Source organism: Penicillium angulare (assembly GCF_028827245.1).
Source record: "Penicillium angulare strain IBT 27051 chromosome Unknown utg000004l_segment0_segment0, whole genome shotgun sequence".
NCBI lineage: Eukaryota > Fungi > Ascomycota > Eurotiomycetes > Eurotiales > Aspergillaceae > Penicillium > Penicillium angulare.
The window spans coordinates 3,408,237-3,428,541 of record NW_026623163.1 but is presented as its reverse complement, the minus strand read 5'-3'; the positions used below and the strand labels follow the sequence as shown (position 1 = coordinate 3,428,541).

The following is a 20,305-nucleotide window of genomic DNA, read 5'->3' as shown; positions in this document are numbered from 1 at the left end:
TCACCTGTGGGTGTCACATGGCATGTTGCTCAATCATCACGCAAATTTAGCCCGCCAGTGGCCAAGAACCTTGTTATATGCCAAGTATTAATGAAGAAGAAAATATCAACCCAGAAGATAGGCGTTTAAGCGTCATCGTCCTTTTTCTTCTCCGCTACAGGATCGTGGCCCCAGCGGCGATGGTTCTCTTTAATCCACCATTGACCCACGTGCGCGGCTTCGTTCACCCACTTAGCCGCATGGGAGCCGTGTCGCACCTGAACAATTTCTACTAGAGTAAGAATGTCGAGGTCTTCGGCGACGTGGAGTTCCAATGGGTCGGTGACGATATCGCTGAATCGCCATGGTGCATCAGGAATGAGCGGCACGATGAGACGGTATGGCTCAGGGGCTGAGCGCATCGAGACCCATGTGCCACCGGGGTTCATAGTAGAGAAATGCCATTCCTGCTTTCCATCATGCTCTGGGATGAGCGGACGAAGCATTGATTGGCCTTCATATAGAGGAAGCAGATCCTTGAGGATTTGTGTCGAAAGGTCATTCATAGAAGATGTCTCGATAAGGAGATCAAGGAGGGTGGGGAGAATTTGGGTAGAGATGACTGCATCGCTGACCTCGATCTGGGGGATACCGGGGTGCGAAAAGTGAAGAGGAACGTGGAAATTAGCAACGTGTGGATCGTGGTTTGCTGTAATACCACCGTCGTTGGGAAGAGAGATACCACTGTGATTGTTAGTTAAGACACGATGGTTACAGACCGAGATATCCTGGAATAAGAAGAAACTTACTGGTCGCCGGCCATAATGAGGAGAGTTTCATTGGCGACACCCGCATCCTCCAGAACTCCCATAATGTCGGACACCCACTCATCTTGATAGTGCATGGTATTGAGATATCCATTGATCTGCTTGTTACGTCCGTCCGACGCGCCACCCATATACTCATCATAGCTTTCGTAGTCACCAGGTCTGAACCAAGGAGTATGTGTTTCATGCGTCATGTGGGTGAGGAATACGCGAGTGTTATTCTTCTCAGCATCGGCGAAAAGATCTCGGATATGATTCTTCAGCATTTTGTCCTCATGTCCGTATTTCTCCTCTCGCTCGTTTTCTTCTGGTACGTATTTACCACCAGCTTCGTTGATTGCTGTCTTCGAGAGGATACTGTCGTATCCCAAACGTGGGGTAAGCAGACCTTGTTTATCCCAGCCATCAGAGTTAGCTTGCATCCAACTTGAGTACCATGGCCAGGAAGTCCAATCGTCCGCCTGGCTGGAGACATCGGGTTGCTGATTCAATGCCTTCAATATCTGGGGCAGACATGGCTGGTATAAGTCGTGGTAGTATTCCATATTGCCTTCGACGGCCATGGGGTTCATTCCACAAACGCTACCAGTGATACTCTTCAATGTATAGGTACCGGCAGTGTAAGCATTGCTTGCACTGATACCACCATATGGCTTGACAGGCGCGGATTCCTTGTTGAAACCCGTCTTGAACCCGGTCAATCGCTCAGCTGTGGGGGTAATATTGGCGAGTCTTGCTTCGACCTCATCAGGAACGACGCCCTTATAAGAGTCTTTGATCAGATCCATGATGAGGGAATCAGTGCGGAAGGGCCACACGTCTTGTCGATTACTCTCTAATTTGAGGAGAACAATATGCTTGATCTTAACATCTCCACTGTGAAGGGCCCCACTGATAGAGTCCAGAATCTTTTTATCAAGGTTTGGCGTGTGAAGAGGGTCCTTCAACGGATTGTAGTGTTCCTCGAAAAAGTTCTCCTTGTGAATCGTGTCTTCGTACCCGTTCACCTGGAAAGGAGAGAACGCCGACGTATCTGGAGAGTCGAACATTTTTAACCATTCAAAGGTAGGGAATGTGTCCAGGGCGGTCCTATTCCCCAACCAGCTGAAATCGCCTGGTAAAGCTGCAATGCTTTCGTCAAATGGCAGATGTTTCGGACGACCAAAAGGCGCGAAAGGTATAGATTCGGAGTAAAAACTATAAGCCATATCTCGTGGGCGGATCAGACTGAATAGTATCACGGTTAAGCTGCATACTATGACGAGAATGCGCAACGGTAATGACCGGCTCTTCTTTTCCTTAGGAGGAGCCTGGGGAGCATCTAGCCCACCCACAGAGTCGTCATCATTTTGTCCATCCTCATAATCATCCAAAGCAACCTGCTCGTATGTCTCTGGGTCGGGGAGGCTTTTCTCTTGACGCTGGAAATGAAGCTTAGCGGGGACGATAGAGCCCCATACACCCAAAACAGCCCAAGTGACTCGGAATAGATATGGGGCAAGGAAGTAGGCGCTGATCAATATCGAGCCCTCTGTGAGCAGACCAACGGCGATTGCGGATAGGAGAAAACCGGGAGGGGGAGAGTCCTGATGGAAGCCCTTGGCACTCTTTCGCCAGTGAATCTCATAGCCCATTTGCGAGCAATAGGAGATATTGGCGGCGACCATGCACGAAACACCTGCACTGAAGAAGAAGTTAGCATCTAATCATTTTTCGACAAGTGTGTTTCACAGCAGTATACCTGAATGACACAGTCACTAGTGCGGCGATATCCCGCAAAATCCACGATTTAAACCATCGGGTAAACAGGCACGCGACCAGAATCACTACGATATCCACTAAGAAGAATGTGGGGCCCCAGAGGACGAGGGACACGATCCCTAAAGATTTGTGGTGTAGGGCGAGGCGAAAGCATTTCGAAAGCACCAGCGAGATAAAAGTCACGGAGAAGAAGTATCTGCGCGAGGCTTCCCAGGCGCGATCAGCATAAAGCTGGGGGGATTTCGCGACCTTGAGGCCGAAGAGGACCACCGCCCAAAAGTAGGCTTGGATCCTCTTCGAAGTGCCCTCCGACGGCTTCCAGGGGGATTTCATATCGCACCAGGAAGTATGAGGGGACCTTTAGAAATCATAAAGAGACGAAAGAGAGTAGGAAGTTCAAAGTTTGATCCAACGCAGAGATTTGATTTCGACGGAGATAAGGGTAAAGGGGAATTCCAGGTGTTCGTCCTCTCCACCATAAGATGCTTCCGGTAGGAGATCGGCAGTCCGGGACGTTGGCACCGTCATCGGGAAAACTCTCTCGCTCGTGTGCGCAAGTGCTCGTGTGCTCACACTCCCGCCCCCAACCCCACATCTTTCCTGAAATTCTCTGATTTGGGCTCTGAATGGGCCCTCTGATTCCCCGTAGTAGTATCTATCCTTGATTTGTATCGCCAAGATGATACCAAGATCCACTATTGGACCCTTTTTTATCTGGGTGGTATTGGGGCTGCGGCACCTCGGTGGTTTGACAATTCCCCCGAAATGGCCTGGCTGGCCTTAAAAAAGCCACTTCACATTCTTGAACAGTGTCTTAAATATTTACAAAGTCGTCTCTTTTGTTCAAATGCTAACATATCCAGTATCCTCGGACCTTGGGAACGCGTGGCCCCTTAGCTGACTCCCCTCAATCAGCTACGACCGTGCACGCGAGCAATTCAGGGCATTGGCTGTCATTGGCCATGATAACCTGGCATTAGCGGGGTTCATAAAAGAACCAATAACCCAAGTGCCACATTGTACTCCGTACGGAGGACTTTACGCCGGGTAAATCTGCCCGAAAGCAAAAAAAATAAGACGCTCGGACATGGCCAACCCCTGGGGGAATTTCTTGAATATTTGTATTTTAGAATCAGGTTCTCGACAAATCAGATTTTTCTACAAGTATTTCGTACAGTCTTCCTGTTACGAGGGAAAAGTCAGCTTTGGGGAGGTTCTATTTTTGTTCTTCTTGGCGCATTAAACGACCTTTACTCCATAGGGCTGTACTCCCTACATGAGTAAGTCCTCGAGGGTGGGGCTGACAGATCCAACTTAACTTTCAGGATATCTCGCAATATTTCTAGATTATGAGGAATCCTGAAGGATCTGGCTCATTTAATTTGGAAATGGAACAAACTAGACCTCAAATAGCGCATTGAAACCGATAGCTTGAAACCAATACATACATAACTAAAGACCAAAGGAGACAAATCACTAACAAGGAGAGAAAAGAGAAAAAGGGCCAAAAAAAAAAGAAACTAGAAATGAAAAGACTCCAAAATATAGACAGCCAATGAGCCAGATCCCGAAGCGAAGTTCACCTGGCCTATTTACATGGAGAAACCCCCTGAACTTATCGTGAACGTAAAGCCGGCCAGATTTATCTGGACTCGTGGCAGTATAAAATCTGTGCCGAAGCCACGGACCAGCGAGCCTGATGGTGACATCAGGATCACCTTGTCTATTCTTGATGGCGCACTCTACCCAATCCCAGTTTGGAGACATTGCCTTCCCTTTATCATCGAACATGTTGACTTCGAGGGGTCTTACAACCCTGAAGACTAATCTTTCGTCACAACCATAAAAGGCCGTAATACCCATTACGGGCGGCAAAGGAATCTCGGATCTCGAAGCACGGGATTCAAGTTGTTGTAAAAGCTCCAGGTCATACCTGGAGATCTGCATGATCTGGGACCCGGTGTCGTCTTGCATCCAGAAAGTATAATGTGGATATGGCATGTACATATCGTGGCGCGTAGAGGAAAGTGGGCCTCCTTCTACCTATGGGCCCTCTAAATTTGGCGCGGGTCGTTTTTCACCAGCCAAAGGTATGGTGGATGCCACCACAGAATCTGGGACACTCGATACCTCATGATAAACTCGCGTTGGGGCGTGTGTGACACCAGATTGGGCACCAGGTATCCGAAGGGCAATTGGAATCTAGAAATATGAAATAGTCAGAAGACCTGAAATCGATTGCTAGGGAAGGCAACTGGATAAGCCTGAGCTTGGAGACACATACCTTGACATTGGCTTCACTATTCTATCTCTCGTTTGGCCACACTGCCGGATATAACGTTTTATGCTGATAAAATATCTGCCCGGGCCCAGGTCCGTGAAGCTTGTTACCATGAGCTAGCCTTCTTTAGCCACTTTCTTTTACTTGCAGTTGAAAACTACTAGCTTACCCCTTCTACCCAAAACGCACCCCATCCTTTATGCTTTGCGTTAAGCCATCAAACTCCTTCCAGTCAAAAGTTCTTGGCTGGCAAAGTTGTTTTCCATTAGACCAGTATGTTACAAGACCGGGAGTCCATTCGAGATCTTTTCTTTGATAGGATGTGATAAGACACCTGACAGTTTCCAACAACTCCCAGGTTTCCGATTCGGATGTTCTAGTAATCCAATCGTGGATCATACATAAAGTTTCTAATCGGCGTACAGAATCGTATGTGAGGCCAGGAGCATGCTTCATCATAATTCTAGCTTAGGTTAGAGATATTATAAACAATCCTAAGAGGGCCATGGTTCTTACTCTCTCTTTTTTAGGCGCCTTTGTAACAGCTTTAGCTTGGCTTCAAACACAACAGGTAATATTTTTTCTTGAATCCTCGCCTCGCCTCTTTCAATATGTGCGTCAAGATCACTGTCATAGTTGTTAGTGATTTCGTTCTTCTTTGCGTGTGTCGGATGGGTGACAGGCGGCGGTGTCCAGGAGGACCATAGGGGAATCCCTGCAGTTTAAAAGACCAGTGAAACTCACTCAGGGTCGAGGTCAGGCTCCTCGTCATTCCAACCTTCAGGAATCTTGCTGGGATCCAAAATAGGCTCCCCTGTAACCTGCCATCTCATTCTAGGGCCCTTTGGTTCGAATTTCGGCGGGGTTATAGTTTCTACATATGACTTCTCGGGATCCCATACTCTGCCTTGGGACTTTTTCTTGCTCTGTTTCTTGCTTTTTGTCTTATTCTTGGAATTTCTCTTGGATTTGGACTTTGTAACCTTCTGTTGAAATCTATCAACCATCATTCCCAGACGACCTTTCTTCGTAGGCGTATGGGCGATCTCGTCATCTGCGACCCTGACCGCCATATTGAGCGATGACTATCGATGTCGTAGCCTCAAGTCTTTGTCTCCAGTTTACCAAGTCCTAGCCACGAGAATAGTATTTATATTGGAAAAACAAATTTGCAACAAAGAGACTTGAATTGACAAAAATAGCTAAAATCGGCCATTAGCAAACAGTGTTAGACATGCAAACAAGACTGTCAGCAATGTTGTGGCTACGAGATGAAAGAACTTAAAAGACTTTAAATTCCCTAGCAAAGGCCTGACTGTCGGGATTCTTTGATCAACGGAGCCGGGGCAGCCTTTGACACCTTTGACACAGTCGTGTTTACTTTGACTTCGAATGGCTTTGTGTCAGTGCGACAAGTGTGGTATTGGGAATGTGTATTTGGAAAGATTGAATTCAGCCAAGGAAAATGAAAATGAAAGAAGGAATGGAAAAGAAGGCGACAAAAATGAAGTAGTGAAAATGGAGTATAGAGACCAGCAAGAGAAAGGCTGAAGAAAAGGCACACGGTTCATTCCGTAGGAGAACAAAGAGAATAGAGCTTCATTATCATCTAAAGACTACCACCCAAGATGCATACGGTCAGAAATCTAGCAAGGGAGGAGGGGGCGGAGGAGGAAAATGTGAATATATCAAAATAAATTCGCAAGACTTTGGACTTGCCAGCATCTTGTCGAGGGGGTTGTGCGACGAACGAGGATGTTTTTTGTCAGTATAAGGATTCAATGGCCCACACATCATGCGCGAGTATGTAGAAGAAACCAGAATTTTAACATTAAATGAAGAAATAAAGAGAAAATGATGATATTCCTTGTATAATGGAGACTTGCCTTTCTACTTTTGCAAAATAGCGTGGATAGTGCATCTCGATATGTCAGCAAGCTTGTTAGAATGGGAATTCAGAAACAGTCTTCGAGATTAGAAAAAAATTATGCTTGGGTTTGCAGTCATGAGCGCCAAGGGTAGATAACAAGCAGAAACTTTCAAATTTAGGTATAGGTAGCTCATATGATATCTATCTTATAGCTTCGTATCTCAAATAGTCGTGCTAGTCGCCCAATTTAACCAGAATATTTGGGCTACAACCAAAATTTGACATGCACCCAAAAGTGCAAACACGAGGAGATCTGATACAAGTGGCCCAGCACTCTAAACCAGGTACCTGAATCCCTTGCGCATGCGCAAAGATTCATCAGCACTCTCGATAAATCCATCATTGCCAGTTTGGCCTTCGGTATGTCCAGCATCCATTTGAACCTCACTTTCCTCAATCTTTTTATTCAAGTGGACAAGGATCATTCGGAAGCCCCAGAACCCAACAATAGTGATGCCGAACATAGCAGTCACGATTCCGTAACTCTTGCGGTAGCCGTTCTCGGAAAGGTTCCACACGTATGAGCCTGCAACATTACCAAGTTGACTAAAAGCGTTGATCAGGGCTAAGGCGACGGCTCGCTTGGCCGGTGGACGAGGGAAGGAGGAGCTGATCCAGGAGTAGAAGACGATGAATCCTGCGTAAGAGCCGGCTTGGAGGAAGAGGGCGACATAACGAGCTGCTACGTTCAGGGTTGACATGCTGATGATGAAGCCAACCAGACCCATGAAGATTGGACCGTAGATGTGCCAGATCTGAGAGGTCAGTAAGATTCATTAAATTGCAGGAGGAAGTGTCAGTCTCACCTTTTCTTGAGTCCTGTCGGCGTGCCAGGCGTTGACGACAGAGAAAATACACGAGAAGACCCAAGGAGGAGCACTCATGAGCAGGGTAGGAACATAGCCGAATCCAAGAGTACCTGTAAGAGTAGGCTAGAAATAAAAGTCAGCATAACTATCCAATGGGTTGTGTGTTATGGTTGAAACTTACGAAGAAAGCATTGAATGACAATCCCACGACGTAAGCAGTGAAAGAAAGCATCATGATATAGATTTTGAAATCCTTCAGAGCCATCATGAGACCAGCGAAGGGACTCTGCTCATTGTCATCGGTATCAGCTTCACCAACGTCTTCCATGATGCGGAGCTGGGCGACGAGACGCTCCTCCTCAGTGAAGCCACGTGCATTGGTAGGCAGATCAGGCAAGATAAATCCAGCAGAGATGGCGATGGTCATAGTAATGGAGCCTTCGATCCAGAACAACCATCGCCAAGCAGCGTGGCCCAGAACACCTTGCATGTTGGACAACACACCAGCGGCGACAAGGGAAGAGAACGCGTTGGAGATAAGGTTACCACAGAACAGGATGGCATTTCGAGTTGTGAGTTCCTTGCGAGTGTACCACTTGGAAAGGATAAGGAGGGCACCAGGAAGGAAAGCTGCCTCGACGAAACCCAGAAGGAAACGAATAGCAACCATATCACCAAAGTTCCTTGCGTTTCCGGAGAGAGTAGAGATGAGACCCCAAAGAGTCATCGAAATGGAAATATAGATCGAGGGTCGCTGGATGCGGTTGATGAACATGTTGGATGGTACCTGCATCAGAATATATCCGACATAGAGAATACTCAAACATGTTGAGTATTGGGTATCGGTGAGATTAAGGTCTGTCTGCAAACCCTTCAAGCGAGCGGCAGAGATATTATTTCGGTCAAGGTAGTTCATGATGTAAATCAGCACGAACAGACTGCACCTGGCATCAAGTTTGCGCTTTAGACTCTTCTCGACGACAGCTCGACGAGCTGGGTCAATGCGTGGAATAGCATTCTGTGGCTCAGCCACATGCTCGAGGTTTTCAATCCTCTCCTTCTCGACGTCGACCGTAATGTGGTCATTTTCTCGTGAAATATCGCCGGCCATTGTGTGTGCATACAGATCCCAGGCTCGTTTCTCACTAAAGAAGAAAACGAGAAGGAAAAAGGAACAGGAGGCAGGGGCAGAGTTTTTCTCTTCTCCCTTGATTTAAGGAATGCCTGGTCAACTCTTTCCCCCAAACCCCACGCTAATTTTCTTGTGTGTAAACCCCAGTGACCCCCACGCGAAAACCATCGTCATTTGCGGGGGTTCTGGTGGAGATTGACCACTACCATCGGGATTTCAGTGTGTGCTACGGCAAGTTGTATCGGTTGTAGGGTCTCCGAGAAGCGGAGAACAGACGGCTGGGGTTCCCGTGTTCAGTCATGATTTGCCAATCGGGCCGGTCTGTGTGTGGGGAATCGGGTAAACAACCTTGGAATGAGGAGAAAAGCGAAGCATGAGGAAAATTGTGCCCCTGGGGACCCCGACATTACACCGGTTTAGAGTTCTGTGGCTTTTCAACACATGGTCTTTTCATATTGGCGTGACAAATCCAGAGTCTGTGGAGATTAATTCAACCCGCATCCCCAAGATTATTGTTGTGCAGTAGAAAAAGAAAGAATCGGCAAGGAATGGAGCGGGGATCACGTGAGAGACACTAGTAAAAAGTGTGGTGTGAAGGTCACGGGTCCCGAGAGTCACGGGTTCCGAATGTCACGGGGTTCCGGGTCGGTTGTTTCTCCACCCCGAGTCAAGGGTTCACAGTGTACAACGTTGGTAGTACAGTACATACCCTCCTAATTACAAGTAGAACAATGACCGGGCTCAGATATTTACACACCAAGAATCCCAGGTGACTCCTTGCCTTTTACTTCCTACATTCTCGTAGCAAGGACGGATACCGAGCATTTTCGGGCTGAAGCCGAGATCCCACGACTCCCCGTAAGTACCCCCACGGAGGTGGTGGAGTCCACGTTTTGTACAACCAATGGGTGGAGATTAATCTTTTCACGCCACCTGGGCATCTCAACGAGATTTCATCCGGGGACAGCCGAAGTTTTTTAAGTTTTTTTTTCGTCGGGGCAGATTGATGATTTGAAGATTTTTTATTATCAATATCATAAATATCAGCTTGATGTTGCTTCAAGGCAAACGAAGGAAAGCGTTATGAAATACATGAACGTAGTAACCATGGCACTGCATAATTGCCCGCGAGTTTTCATAATATGCTTGCCTGAAGCAATTCAATTCAACTTGTAAGCAAACTAGCTACCGTACACTCGGGCCGTGGCCGGTGTAGCTCCCGGAAAGAACGTGTTGGGGACAGTGGGAATTGCAATAGATGTAGTGAGTCCCAGCCCCGCAGTCAATTGACCCGGCATGGTCGTAGCTGTGTAGCCCGATGGTGCAGAAGTCAGAGTCGACGTCACTGTTCCGTACTCAGTATGCGCTGATCCTGCCTTTAAGCAATATCCTGAGCCCCAGGCATCCGCGCATTTATAGTACTCAGTACTTCCGGACTCGGTCCACATCGCAAAGTCTTCAATGATAATATTGGTGCATGGCTGAGTTGAAGGACACAAAACATACAATGGCGGCCGCTGAGCTCCGTTCAGGCATGTTCCGGTCCAGTCTTTGAAGGTGATAGAGTTGTACAAGACGCCATCTCCGGCCGCTAGGGTTTCGGAGGACCAGTAGGCGTCAATGTAGAGAGAATACGCATTCTCATGACCAATGAAGTTTTCAAGGGTGACATCGGTGACTAATAGATATTTCGTTAGCTAGATTGCCTGGTGAAGATGAAGATTTTATGAGATTCAACTTACCTGTTCCATTGCCTCCATTGCTCCTGTAGGTGGAGTTAAAAGAAGAAGTTAGAGGGAGTTCTATGATAAGTAAAGCTAAGATATCAAGAATGAAAGACGAACTTGAACATAAACATCTGATTTGAATTAACCGTGTAAATATTTTGGTATACAACCTTTGAGATATCTTTAGGGCATAAAGTTAGTTGACGAGATAGATGCTTGATTATACATAGCTTGAACGTACCGGTATCAACGCCTAAAGAGCCCATTGCACAACCCCCAGACCAGTTGCAATAAACGTTCTCCACGAGAATATGGTTCGCTGGACTCTTAACAGTCACACACTCATCCTTATTTGTTACCTCAACATCGTGAACCCAGATATCGAATCCCCATAAGTCAATGCCATCCAAACCGCCCTCGTTTCCGCCACGAATGATTAGGTTGTATACTTCACCCTGGTTGCAAGTGTCGAGCGTCAAATGGAAAGCCGGGGAATCAACCAGAGCGATATCATGGATGGCAAAGTTAGTCACTTAAAATTGTCAGCTCAAATATTTATACTGGAAATGTTAGATAAAGCATCACTCACCATCATAAAGACGCAACAGGCGCGGTCCGTATTCTCCTTGTTCATGGAATTGATATCCATATCCTTGCATAGCACCCTCACCACGAGAAGAGTAAATCTCGAAATCCGTGCTGTGCTCAATGTAAATCATGTTACCCCCTGCAGTACCTGTGCGAACAATGATTCCCTCCAAATTGATAGCCCATGCACTGCCGCCATTCAAAGTCACCCAAGTTGCCAATGCGAAAGTTCCCGATGGAATATTCACTACACCCCCGGAAGAGCAAGCATCGAAGGCCGCGAGGATCGCAGGCCCAGAATCTGTCGCACCATCTGCAACAGCACCATAATCTGTGATGTCACAGACCTTTTTAGCCCATTTCGTACTCGAGGAAGTCAACGGACCGATGGGGTAATCGGTGGTATCTGCAAGCTGTGCCCAGCCGACAGATAGCCAGCCGAGGCCAAGGAAGAGGGTTTTCAGCTGCATGGTGCTATCCTGATGGAATTTTTCTAACAAAGAACTTATCAACATAAAGGGAAGCTCAGCTCAAATACTCAAATCAGGAGAAAGGCCCATTCCTTTTTCGTTTATGCTTTGATGTGGAGTATCGGAAGAAATCCAGATGAACTGCCATCCTTAATATTTTTCAACCAATTACTGTCCAAAGAGTTCGACGCTATTTATGCGCGTAGCTTAATTTCCCTGTAATCAAGATACGACGCCGAGTGTCTCGAGGTGAGATAGTGCTTTGAGGGTTCCAAGCCCCGGCACTTATTCATGGGAAAATCAATGGCGTTGTTTCAAGTGGCGCCAGACCTGTCCTACTCCTGACTTAAAACGCCACGGAGGGCTCACCCTCCCCACCCGGAATGCCTAAAAGAATGTGAAGAACTTGGATTGAGCAAGTGCACCAATGGGATTATTCTTGAGGGTTGAGACCACAAAATGGTGATAGAATTTAGCATTATGCAGATTCTAATATTGGCATATTCTACTAATACTGGAGATAACGCCAACACTGAACTGCTAATTAGTGGATTTAGCTAGTGGTGGGCCCCCCTTTGTTTCATAAACAGCAACGCCAAGATACACAGTTATTTGGCTCATTCAAGCCCCTCCTGCTTGCGTTTCACAATATCCTTTTGTCGCTTGTAATTTTCGTCTCCCAATAATGATTTGTCTTGCCTCCAATTCATCTAGCAGCTCAAGCACATAGTCTTGACAATTGTAGCCCGGGAATTCATTGTGGATCACTGCCTCTGCGCCCGCTTTTTCAATGGATTGGATTTTGGAAGTCGGAACATCGCAAATGTGAATCATTTCCAGAAGCTGAGGTAGATCACAGGCATCAATGTTCAACGGATCGAGATAGTATCGTGAGGAGGAGCCCATGACCTGGAGGATTTTCTTTTCTTGCTTTGTGGGGCCATCGACGAATAGTCGCCAGTGCTTGTAAACCCCCTCATCCTCATAGAGAGCAATGGGTTTTTGAGACAGGAGTAGATTGCTTATGGGGACACCCTTTGATGATGACCGCAGCCGATTGAAATCAATGCAAGGGGAGAGTGCCAGTGGCTAGGTAACTACGGAGGCCGATAGCAACACTCGTGGACACATCAAAAATCCAAATTACGGTATACTAATTAGTCAAGTTCGAAATGGATCATGTCCCAAAGCTCGATGACCAAACAATTAGCGCGCGGCTCAAGATTGCACATGAGAGGATCATACTTTAGGGAGGGGTTGCTATTCTGAAAGAGAAAGGAAAATACTAGTATTCTGTAAATATCGATATACAGAGACCAAAAAGGTTGAAATGAAGATAAAAGCTACCAGAGTGTCGGTTATCTTCACTCAATAACGGGTCTATTGCCTATTTTTAAACTAATAAACTGGCCACTTGGAGAACCATTTGCGGATGAATGAGATCTTCTCCTCACTAGCCACGGTGATGGGCTTCCACGCGTCGCCAAGCTCCATAGTGACTGCCTTCTTTGAACTGGCCTCTGGCCACTGAGGCAAACCTTTACCATTAGGATTGCCAGAGCTGATGAAGTTTGCCCAGTAGCTGGAAAGCTTGTCGGCGATTTCATAATCCTTGGAAGTCCAAGGCAAGTCGGTCGCATACAAGTTGTTGAACGCATAGTTGAGCTCACTGCCATGGTAGGCACCTGCATCCTGACCGGGAGGGGCGTGTGTCCAATAGTAGGTATATGTTTGGTAGGTTCCATTGCCGGAAGTATTGCGCGCAGACCCAGCAAGGTACTCGCTTGCCCAGAGCCAAATGGAAACCTTCGTCTGGTCTTGGTAGAAGGTGTTGATGGCGGTGTCGGCGCTCGTGTTACTGCTACCAGCAGGGTACAGCTTGAAGTATTCCTCTGCCAGTCCAACACTGCCAAATTCGTATTGACTCTGTGCTTTGTAGCTACTGACAGTGAAGCCGGGGTTTGGTGTGGCTCCGTTCTCATCAAGATTGCCTCCGGTCAACACGGGAGCAGTTGTGTGGTTTCCGCGCACGAGCATTTCATGGTAGGTGGCTGGAAGCACATATCCATCTAACACGGGTCTAAACAAGGGAGGCTCAATATAAGCCGAGTTGTTTGCAAAGACAGTGTCCTTGAAAGTAACATCATTCAAATCACCGCTATCCAAGAACAAGTCGAGGGGTGCATCACGCGCCACGGTGATGTTGCTGATGTTGAGGCTGGAAAGGTAAGAGACGCCTTGTTTTTCAGCTTCGCCCAAATGACGGTAGCTCTCAGCAAGACTACCAATGAGCGGGTTCGATGGATAGGTAGCACCACTTTCAGAGATGACTTGCTCGAAAAGATCATCTGCCAGTTCACTGTTGAGGTGGTCTAACACCGACGCAGCGCCTGCAGATTGCCCACCAATAGTGATCCGCGAAGCATCACCACCAAAAGCAGCAATGTTTTCGTTTGTCCAGTGCAACGAAGCCTGTTGATCGACCAGACCATAGTTGCCGGAGGTTCCACTTCCCGAGGTAGCGCTCAATTCCGGATGCGCAAGCCAGCCCAACGCCCCGAGACGATAGTTAACGGTCACGACGACAACACCCTTAGCAGCCAACCCGGCACCATCAAATGTCGACTGACTAGCAGAGCCGGCGCCGAAGCGGCCACCATAGAACCAGACGTAAACAGGTAAACTCTCGGTCGTGTTGGCTGGAGAAACACCAATGCCAGTAATGGTGTTATTGACCACATTGTTGAGCGGAACCGAGTCTGGAGTCCAAATGTTCAAATACAGACAATCCTCAGAATAGTTATCCGACCCGGTTTGTGGACAGTCTGGGGCAAAGTGGGTCGCATCACGAATACCTGACCATCCAGAAACGTGCTGCGGATGCTTCCAACGATACTCGCCGGTAGGGGCTGAGGCAAACGGGATGGCCTTGAAGTTGTAGACTGAATTGACGTATTGTGATCGATTTCCCTGCACCGTGGCCGCATAGGTGTCAATATAGACTGTGGGAGACTCTGCAGAGGCTACAGCGGAGCTCGATCGACTTTCGGAATTGGTTCGAGTGCCGAGAACTTGATTTGGCATTGCGTTGGCACCAGATAGGCCCAGGCCGAGGCCGAGGAGGAGATATCTCATTGCCATGGATGCCATTGATGCGAGGCTGTTTCAATCACAACCAGCTCTGGCATCCAATGCGTGTCTTCTGCCCGTCTTTTATACTTAAGGACTCTGCTTCTCGGTGATAATTCCTGGAAAGATACATAGAAAATGTCGCGAATTCTTCATCCATCCAACACGTTCCCCACATGGACTGCTGATCTCCGCTTCACCACCCTGAAAACAATCCGGCAGGGGATCGGCGCTTGCAAATCTTTCCCTAATAAGTATCCAAGGCCGAAGACTAGATTGAAGTTCAATTTGAAACTCGTCAGTCGAGTACGTTGGTTTTCTAGGCTCATCCCATTGGACAATACCAATTACAATGCAGATCAAGTGTGTACCTGAATTTCTCAGATCTAGCCCTGCCCTCGACCACTCTCAGGTGCACAAGGCAACATCCTCATCTTTCTGTCGTTGTTCATGAATGAAGATTGGAATTGGTAATCAATCAACGCAGAGATTCACCATTGGGCCCTCCTCCTGATGGATCCTGTTTCTTGGACTTTGGGGGTTTGTGGCGTTTTACCCCTCGAATCAAGCGGGGTTGAGTAGTCCACTTATCTCGAGCTTTGTCTGTCAGGGGTTTTGCTGCCTCTTTGTCCACCGCAAATCAGACGGAGGCGGACGGAGAACACCCGGGCAGCAGCTTGATTATGCAGATCATGCGGGGGGAAACGGAATACATGTAACTTGGCATCCAAAGATGTGAAGGTCCACGGATGTCCCCACAATTAGTGGCTCCGGGACGGTAGAAATGGCCCAGGCTGTTCGTCATGTCCGGTCTTGCATATTTGCAAGCTTGTTCATTGGCTCGCCCCTTGTTGCGCTCGGGGTATCGCTTATAATGTCCATTCACCTAATGGATACACGTAACTTGTCCCCACAATGAGAGGAATAGTGAATAGATAAGAAGCTAAGATGTATTAGGTACTTCTGCATTTAATGGGGAGACGCGTGGTCACGTGTGACACAATAGATCACAATCAGGCACGTGATGCGTGACGCGTCGCGCGTCATACAGTGGACTCTGTTCCACTAGTCTCGCATCCGTGGATCATGGATCATTAAGCCGTATATGCCTCAGACGAGAAAACCGACGATCAACCAGGTAGAGTCAGGTTCGGCAGGCGATAAAACAGATACAGTCAATGTCAGAAAAGCCGGGAAGTACAGACGCAAATTAAACAAGGCCGATAACAGACGAGCTCGGAAATCAAAGGTTGAATAGGAGAATACCAAGGCTAAGAAAACCGAATCAATGTGTCCAAAGACCAAATTCAAACAGAGCAAGAAATGGAGCAAAAGCTACGTGGCATTCAGAGAGCCAAGACCCAAAGACGCGAGGAATGGAAAGCGCAGAGAGAAATAGTTAAGCAGCAGAAGAATGTCTCGACGCATACAAACGGAACAGTGCCCAAGCCTGAACCCGTTGATTGCAATCAAGTCAACGGCAATCATGATGAGGAAGAGCTATCTGAGGAGAAAAAGATCAACTACGATTATTTGGCATGGTATCACCGAGTGACAGCCCTGACTGAACAGGAAAAGCAATCGATAAGCTATGTTGATTTGACGAAGATTTGACGGAGCTGGGGGACGCATGCAGTGAAGACGAAACTAGCGACGATTGGGATTACCCAGAGTTCATCGAATTCAAAGATATGCGTCGAGAACGAAAACGCGGAATCATCGAAAATGCAAAAAGTGCTCGCCTTGGAGAGGAAAATTAAAGATGAAGCCAGGAATTCGTCTAGCTCTCCCTCCATCCAGTCTGATACAAAATATCCCGACGGAACATGGAATATATACTCTAGCGAGTATGCAAAACATGGCTACTCCTACCACAATGGCAATAAATACGATTTTCAACAGAAAAATGTAGTCTTTGGGGTTTCTGGGCGACTTGAACGAGATGGCTGTCGGTTTTCGTGGCGCATATCATACAACCCCGCCTCTACCTCGTCACGCATTGCCCAATTTTCACAACGCGCATATCTGCTTTGGCTACGAGAGCTACACGATTGAACATTCAAAGCCCCAAGCGAGCCAAGTCAGGAATGGCACAAATTCGTTGCAATCGGCGACTTGGGAAAGTCATTCACTATAAAGTTCCAATTTTACAGCAGCAAGTATCTGAAAGCGATGATTCCACGGGCAATGACGGTCTAACATGACGAATCCTCTGCCGATGTACCAGATACCTTTAATTTTGTTGGCATTCGTGAAGAAAAAGAAGAGAAACTCAAACCGACAACCCCTTATCATTCTCCCTCGCCCAAAGAATCATGGTTTGAGATAAATCATCCTATGGGATCGTGGGCACTGTCGCGGTGGTAACAAATTGGTTTCAAGCAGATTTGGTTTCGACAGACGTGGCCTCCATTGTACCATGTTTTCGTGCATCCTCTGTACATAGTATTTATCAAATTCAATACACACCGTGTACTAATAAACACGACGGAGAGATTCAAAATACTCGGAATGAACCTGATTATGCGATTAGATAGGCCGAAGCTCAATTCCACGACCTTAATAGTAAATATACAACTTTCGCTTATGATGCATCACCAATTCAACTGCCCTCTGACAATTCCTTCACCGATCTCTTCTCCTTCTCAACCCCATTGCGCCTCTGCACAACATCACAGAACTCAAGATCTCCACATTCACATTCCCCTTCCCTACTCCAACGATAAGTAATACTCCACCTTTCTTCCCTTGGCCTCACCGTCCCATCAGGTAAAGTATCAGTCTTCCTCTTCTTAATCCCATGTGTCCAATGCAGCCTCGAATCACCCGTCATCTGCATCATACTCCTAGGCAAAAGATCCACGTCCTTCCGCTTCTCACCCTGGCGAAATTGCATTATAGTCGGCGTACCCATTGAAAGTGCATAGAGCTGATCATATGCCATATGCGCATCTGTGTGGGGGGGTATCCCCGCGCCAGGCGGATAATATTGAAGACACACTTGCTCTGGTGGGCGAGACTCTGTCGTTGGAATCAGTGGCTGGAGCCATTCGGGGAACTCCTGATATGGGATGTCCGGATCCAGCCCGAAAGTCTTATAGTCGAATGTGTAGCCGTAATGGAGAGATATGCGACCAGGGCGATCGGGCCACTTTAACTCTCTGAAGATTGCGATGAGCCTTTGCTCATGCTCTGGTGTGATGAAGTCGTTTTGCCAGAAAATACCCTTTGGCTCGATGGGTAATTCCTCCATTATTTATTATGGATGCAATGAAAGGAGATTTTCCGAATAAATAGTACTGAATTGAAGAGATCGCCCAAGCTGAGTTCCGGGTTTTATCTTATTCTTTTGTCTTTGATTTTGATTTTGGTAAACCTGCATCTTTTTGGGCAAAATTTGATGTTTTTTTTTTCTTTGACGGGTCTGTTGCTAACGTAATTGCACCCGCGCCGCTTAGTTATCCTGTTCTCCAGGTCAACCGAGTATGATACGCCCAGCTTGGTTGTGGGGGTTTTATGTTTTGATGAGCTTTCTATGATAAATAGTGTAACTAGATTAACCATTGAAAGATTAAATACTTCAAATTAAATTGGTATCATAAGAATAATGGCAGCGCTCTGCGGTAATTATTTGAATCTTGTATTTTTCTCTATGTCTATCGAAAGTTCAAGAAATTTTTTTTTGAATTGTTGAAATTAATTATATTGTTGTTGATATAAGTTCATCCTGCATGGTGAATGCTGTTGAATATTCACTTATTAAGCTTGGGTATCATTATCTTGTACCTTGTGAGATACATCATCCACGGTGACTTGCACTTCGTGGCTATGCTCGAGTCCTGATAGAACAATCCAGGTAGGCCAGATACAAAGGATTGTAATGCCAAAGTTGAGTCCGATACTGACAAAGTGGTTTGCGTTGCCCTCAGATTGCATGCTACGATTTCTTAGTATTTTGTAATTGAAAAGGAAGGGATCGGTGAAAACTTACGCCCAAGCAACAGTTTGCCCGAGAGCCTCGAATCCTCTCAAAATACCACAGTGGTATGAGAGAGAAGAGATGTCGGTACTGTATTGACCCACAAGCCAGTAAAGATATTGCTGGAATGCCTGTCCTCCGAATGTCCAAAAGAAAACGAGAGCATACGACTTTCCGAACCCGCCCTTGAACCAGTCAAATACGGGAGCAGTCGGCGCATTGTAGAACTCATTTTGAAGGATACAAGCCCAGATCCAAGTACCCACAAGCACAAGAACAATGGCCGAGAATGCGGCCTTTGCCCGAGTCTTGATGTGGATTGATTGCCGATCCAGCAGCGCCGCAATCAAGAAAGAGGAAGCAATGCCAGCAAAATTGGTAAAGAAAGATGAGAAAGCACGGGACCGAACAGTGAAGTAGTCCGTTAACCAGGTGCTAATGAAAGCATTGTAAAAGTAACTGATGAAGAAAGCAGGGAGCAATAAGAGAACTCGGCGAGTGGTGAACAGCGTAAGCGCTGCCTTGAACTCCTTGGCCCAAGTTGGCTGCTTGTGCACTAGAACCAATGTTCTATCCTTACGCTGGACCTTCTCTGCTGGACTCAGACAAAGTGCGATGGGGAGACCAAGACACATAATGACGATGAAGACGATATAAGTTCCTGCGCTGATTGTTCCCTGTGCCGAGTTCTTGGCGTTGAGGCCTAGACTGATTGCGCCGCCCACGATAGGACCGGCTGCCTTGGCAGTTTGCCAGATAGCTATTGAATACGGTGTCAGTTTTATCATTCATCTGGCTCAGATATGATTTAACTTACCGAGGTAGAAAGCACGATCTTGAGGACTTGGGTACCCAATGATAATTGCGGCCTCCGCGGCCCAGAAGAAACCAGCAGAGATACCACACAAGGCACTACCAAAAAGCATAAACCATGTTGTTGGTGAGTAGTTGTTGGTGTAAAGACCAGCGCCATAAATAGGGTATCCAATTGATCCCAGAACCAATCCAAAACGAAGACCGATGCGATTGTTGATAGCTCCCGCCATAACACAGACGATCGCGAACAGACCATAAACCAGCGCATTAGCTGCAGAAACCGCGTAGGGAACTGCTGCTCCACCTGCTCCAAGGTTGTTCATGGCATCCCACATGCCCGGAGCAGTGAAAGAGACACCGCTGGCGATGGCGATTTGGAAGGGAATAGATCGATAGATCGATCGAACGGAGAAAGACCGGACGGGGCTCTCCACGCGCTCTTCCGCGAGGGACTCATTTTGTGTGCTCGAATCTGTGGACGCCATTTTGGTTGTGGATTTGAACCACTTTGTCCACTGTCGTCTCTACCTTTCAGATAGCTGGATGATGAGATGTCCAAGAACAGCAAAAAAAGGAAGTTAAGAAGCTCTCTCGAAAGAGAAAATTTTACATAACAGAAAGCCACCAGAATTGCGTGATTGCTGTCGAAAAATCCACCTGAATTGACGGCACGCCAAGACGGCTGAAGGTGATTAGATGTTGTTTCTATTTGCTAACATCTCCATGGATTCGCCACGTTTTAAATGCTTGACTGGGCTTCTACCGTTCTGCAGTGGATCTGCATCCTTTCTCGTGCATGCTCATCAATCAAACCTGGCCATGTATTGACATGATCTTAAGCCCGTGCTGGACTCCCAATCTTCATGGAGGCAAAATT

At 47.0% G+C, this 20,305-nt stretch overlaps 8 protein-coding genes across 8 annotated transcripts; 1 reads left to right on the top strand and 7 right to left on the bottom strand.

The window, feature by feature from the left end:
- Nucleotides 1-125: 125 nt before the first annotated feature.
- Nucleotides 126-2,900, bottom strand: N7478_005223 (uncharacterized protein; the record flags this gene model as incomplete). Its single annotated transcript, XM_056921437.1, has 3 exons — nucleotides 126-723; nucleotides 789-2,489; nucleotides 2,548-2,900. The coding sequence occupies 3 exons, from the start codon at nucleotides 2,898-2,900 to the stop codon at nucleotides 126-128; spliced, it is 2,652 nt and encodes an 883-aa protein (XP_056779474.1).
- A 2,688-nt stretch (nucleotides 2,901-5,588) lies between these two features.
- On the bottom strand, nucleotides 5,589-5,921 carry N7478_005222 (uncharacterized protein; the record flags this gene model as incomplete). Its single annotated transcript, XM_056921436.1, has 1 exon — nucleotides 5,589-5,921. The coding sequence occupies one exon, from the start codon at nucleotides 5,919-5,921 to the stop codon at nucleotides 5,589-5,591; it is 333 nt and encodes a 110-aa protein (XP_056779473.1).
- A 1,132-nt stretch (nucleotides 5,922-7,053) lies between these two features.
- Nucleotides 7,054-8,698, bottom strand: N7478_005221 (uncharacterized protein; the record flags this gene model as incomplete). The annotated part of the gene is made up of 3 exons (XM_056921435.1): nucleotides 7,054-7,533; nucleotides 7,585-7,710; nucleotides 7,769-8,698. 3 exons carry the CDS (start codon nucleotides 8,696-8,698, stop codon nucleotides 7,054-7,056), a joined length of 1,536 nt encoding a protein of 511 aa, XP_056779472.1.
- A 1,202-nt stretch (nucleotides 8,699-9,900) lies between these two features.
- N7478_005220 (uncharacterized protein) lies at nucleotides 9,901-11,504 on the bottom strand (the record flags this gene model as incomplete). Its single annotated transcript, XM_056921434.1, has 5 exons — nucleotides 9,901-10,397; nucleotides 10,462-10,484; nucleotides 10,564-10,627; nucleotides 10,688-10,978; nucleotides 11,036-11,504. 5 exons carry the CDS (start codon nucleotides 11,502-11,504, stop codon nucleotides 9,901-9,903), a joined length of 1,344 nt encoding a protein of 447 aa, XP_056779471.1.
- A 1,398-nt stretch (nucleotides 11,505-12,902) lies between these two features.
- Nucleotides 12,903-14,645, bottom strand: N7478_005219 (carboxylesterase/lipase family protein; the record flags this gene model as incomplete). Its single annotated transcript, XM_056921433.1, has 1 exon — nucleotides 12,903-14,645. The coding sequence occupies one exon, from the start codon at nucleotides 14,643-14,645 to the stop codon at nucleotides 12,903-12,905; it is 1,743 nt and encodes a 580-aa protein (XP_056779470.1).
- A 1,311-nt stretch (nucleotides 14,646-15,956) lies between these two features.
- On the top strand, nucleotides 15,957-16,247 carry N7478_005218 (uncharacterized protein; the record flags this gene model as incomplete). The annotated part of the gene is made up of 1 exon (XM_056921432.1): nucleotides 15,957-16,247. The coding sequence occupies one exon, from the start codon at nucleotides 15,957-15,959 to the stop codon at nucleotides 16,245-16,247; it is 291 nt and encodes a 96-aa protein (XP_056779469.1).
- Nucleotides 16,248-17,235: 988 nt separating this feature from the next.
- N7478_005217 (uncharacterized protein) lies at nucleotides 17,236-17,886 on the bottom strand (the record flags this gene model as incomplete). The annotated part of the gene is made up of 1 exon (XM_056921431.1): nucleotides 17,236-17,886. One exon carries the CDS (start codon nucleotides 17,884-17,886, stop codon nucleotides 17,236-17,238), a length of 651 nt encoding a protein of 216 aa, XP_056779468.1.
- Nucleotides 17,887-18,392: 506 nt separating this feature from the next.
- Nucleotides 18,393-19,913, bottom strand: N7478_005216 (uncharacterized protein; the record flags this gene model as incomplete). Its single annotated transcript, XM_056921430.1, has 3 exons — nucleotides 18,393-18,570; nucleotides 18,625-19,372; nucleotides 19,430-19,913. 3 exons carry the CDS (start codon nucleotides 19,911-19,913, stop codon nucleotides 18,393-18,395), a joined length of 1,410 nt encoding a protein of 469 aa, XP_056779467.1.
- Nucleotides 19,914-20,305: the final 392 nt, after the last annotated feature.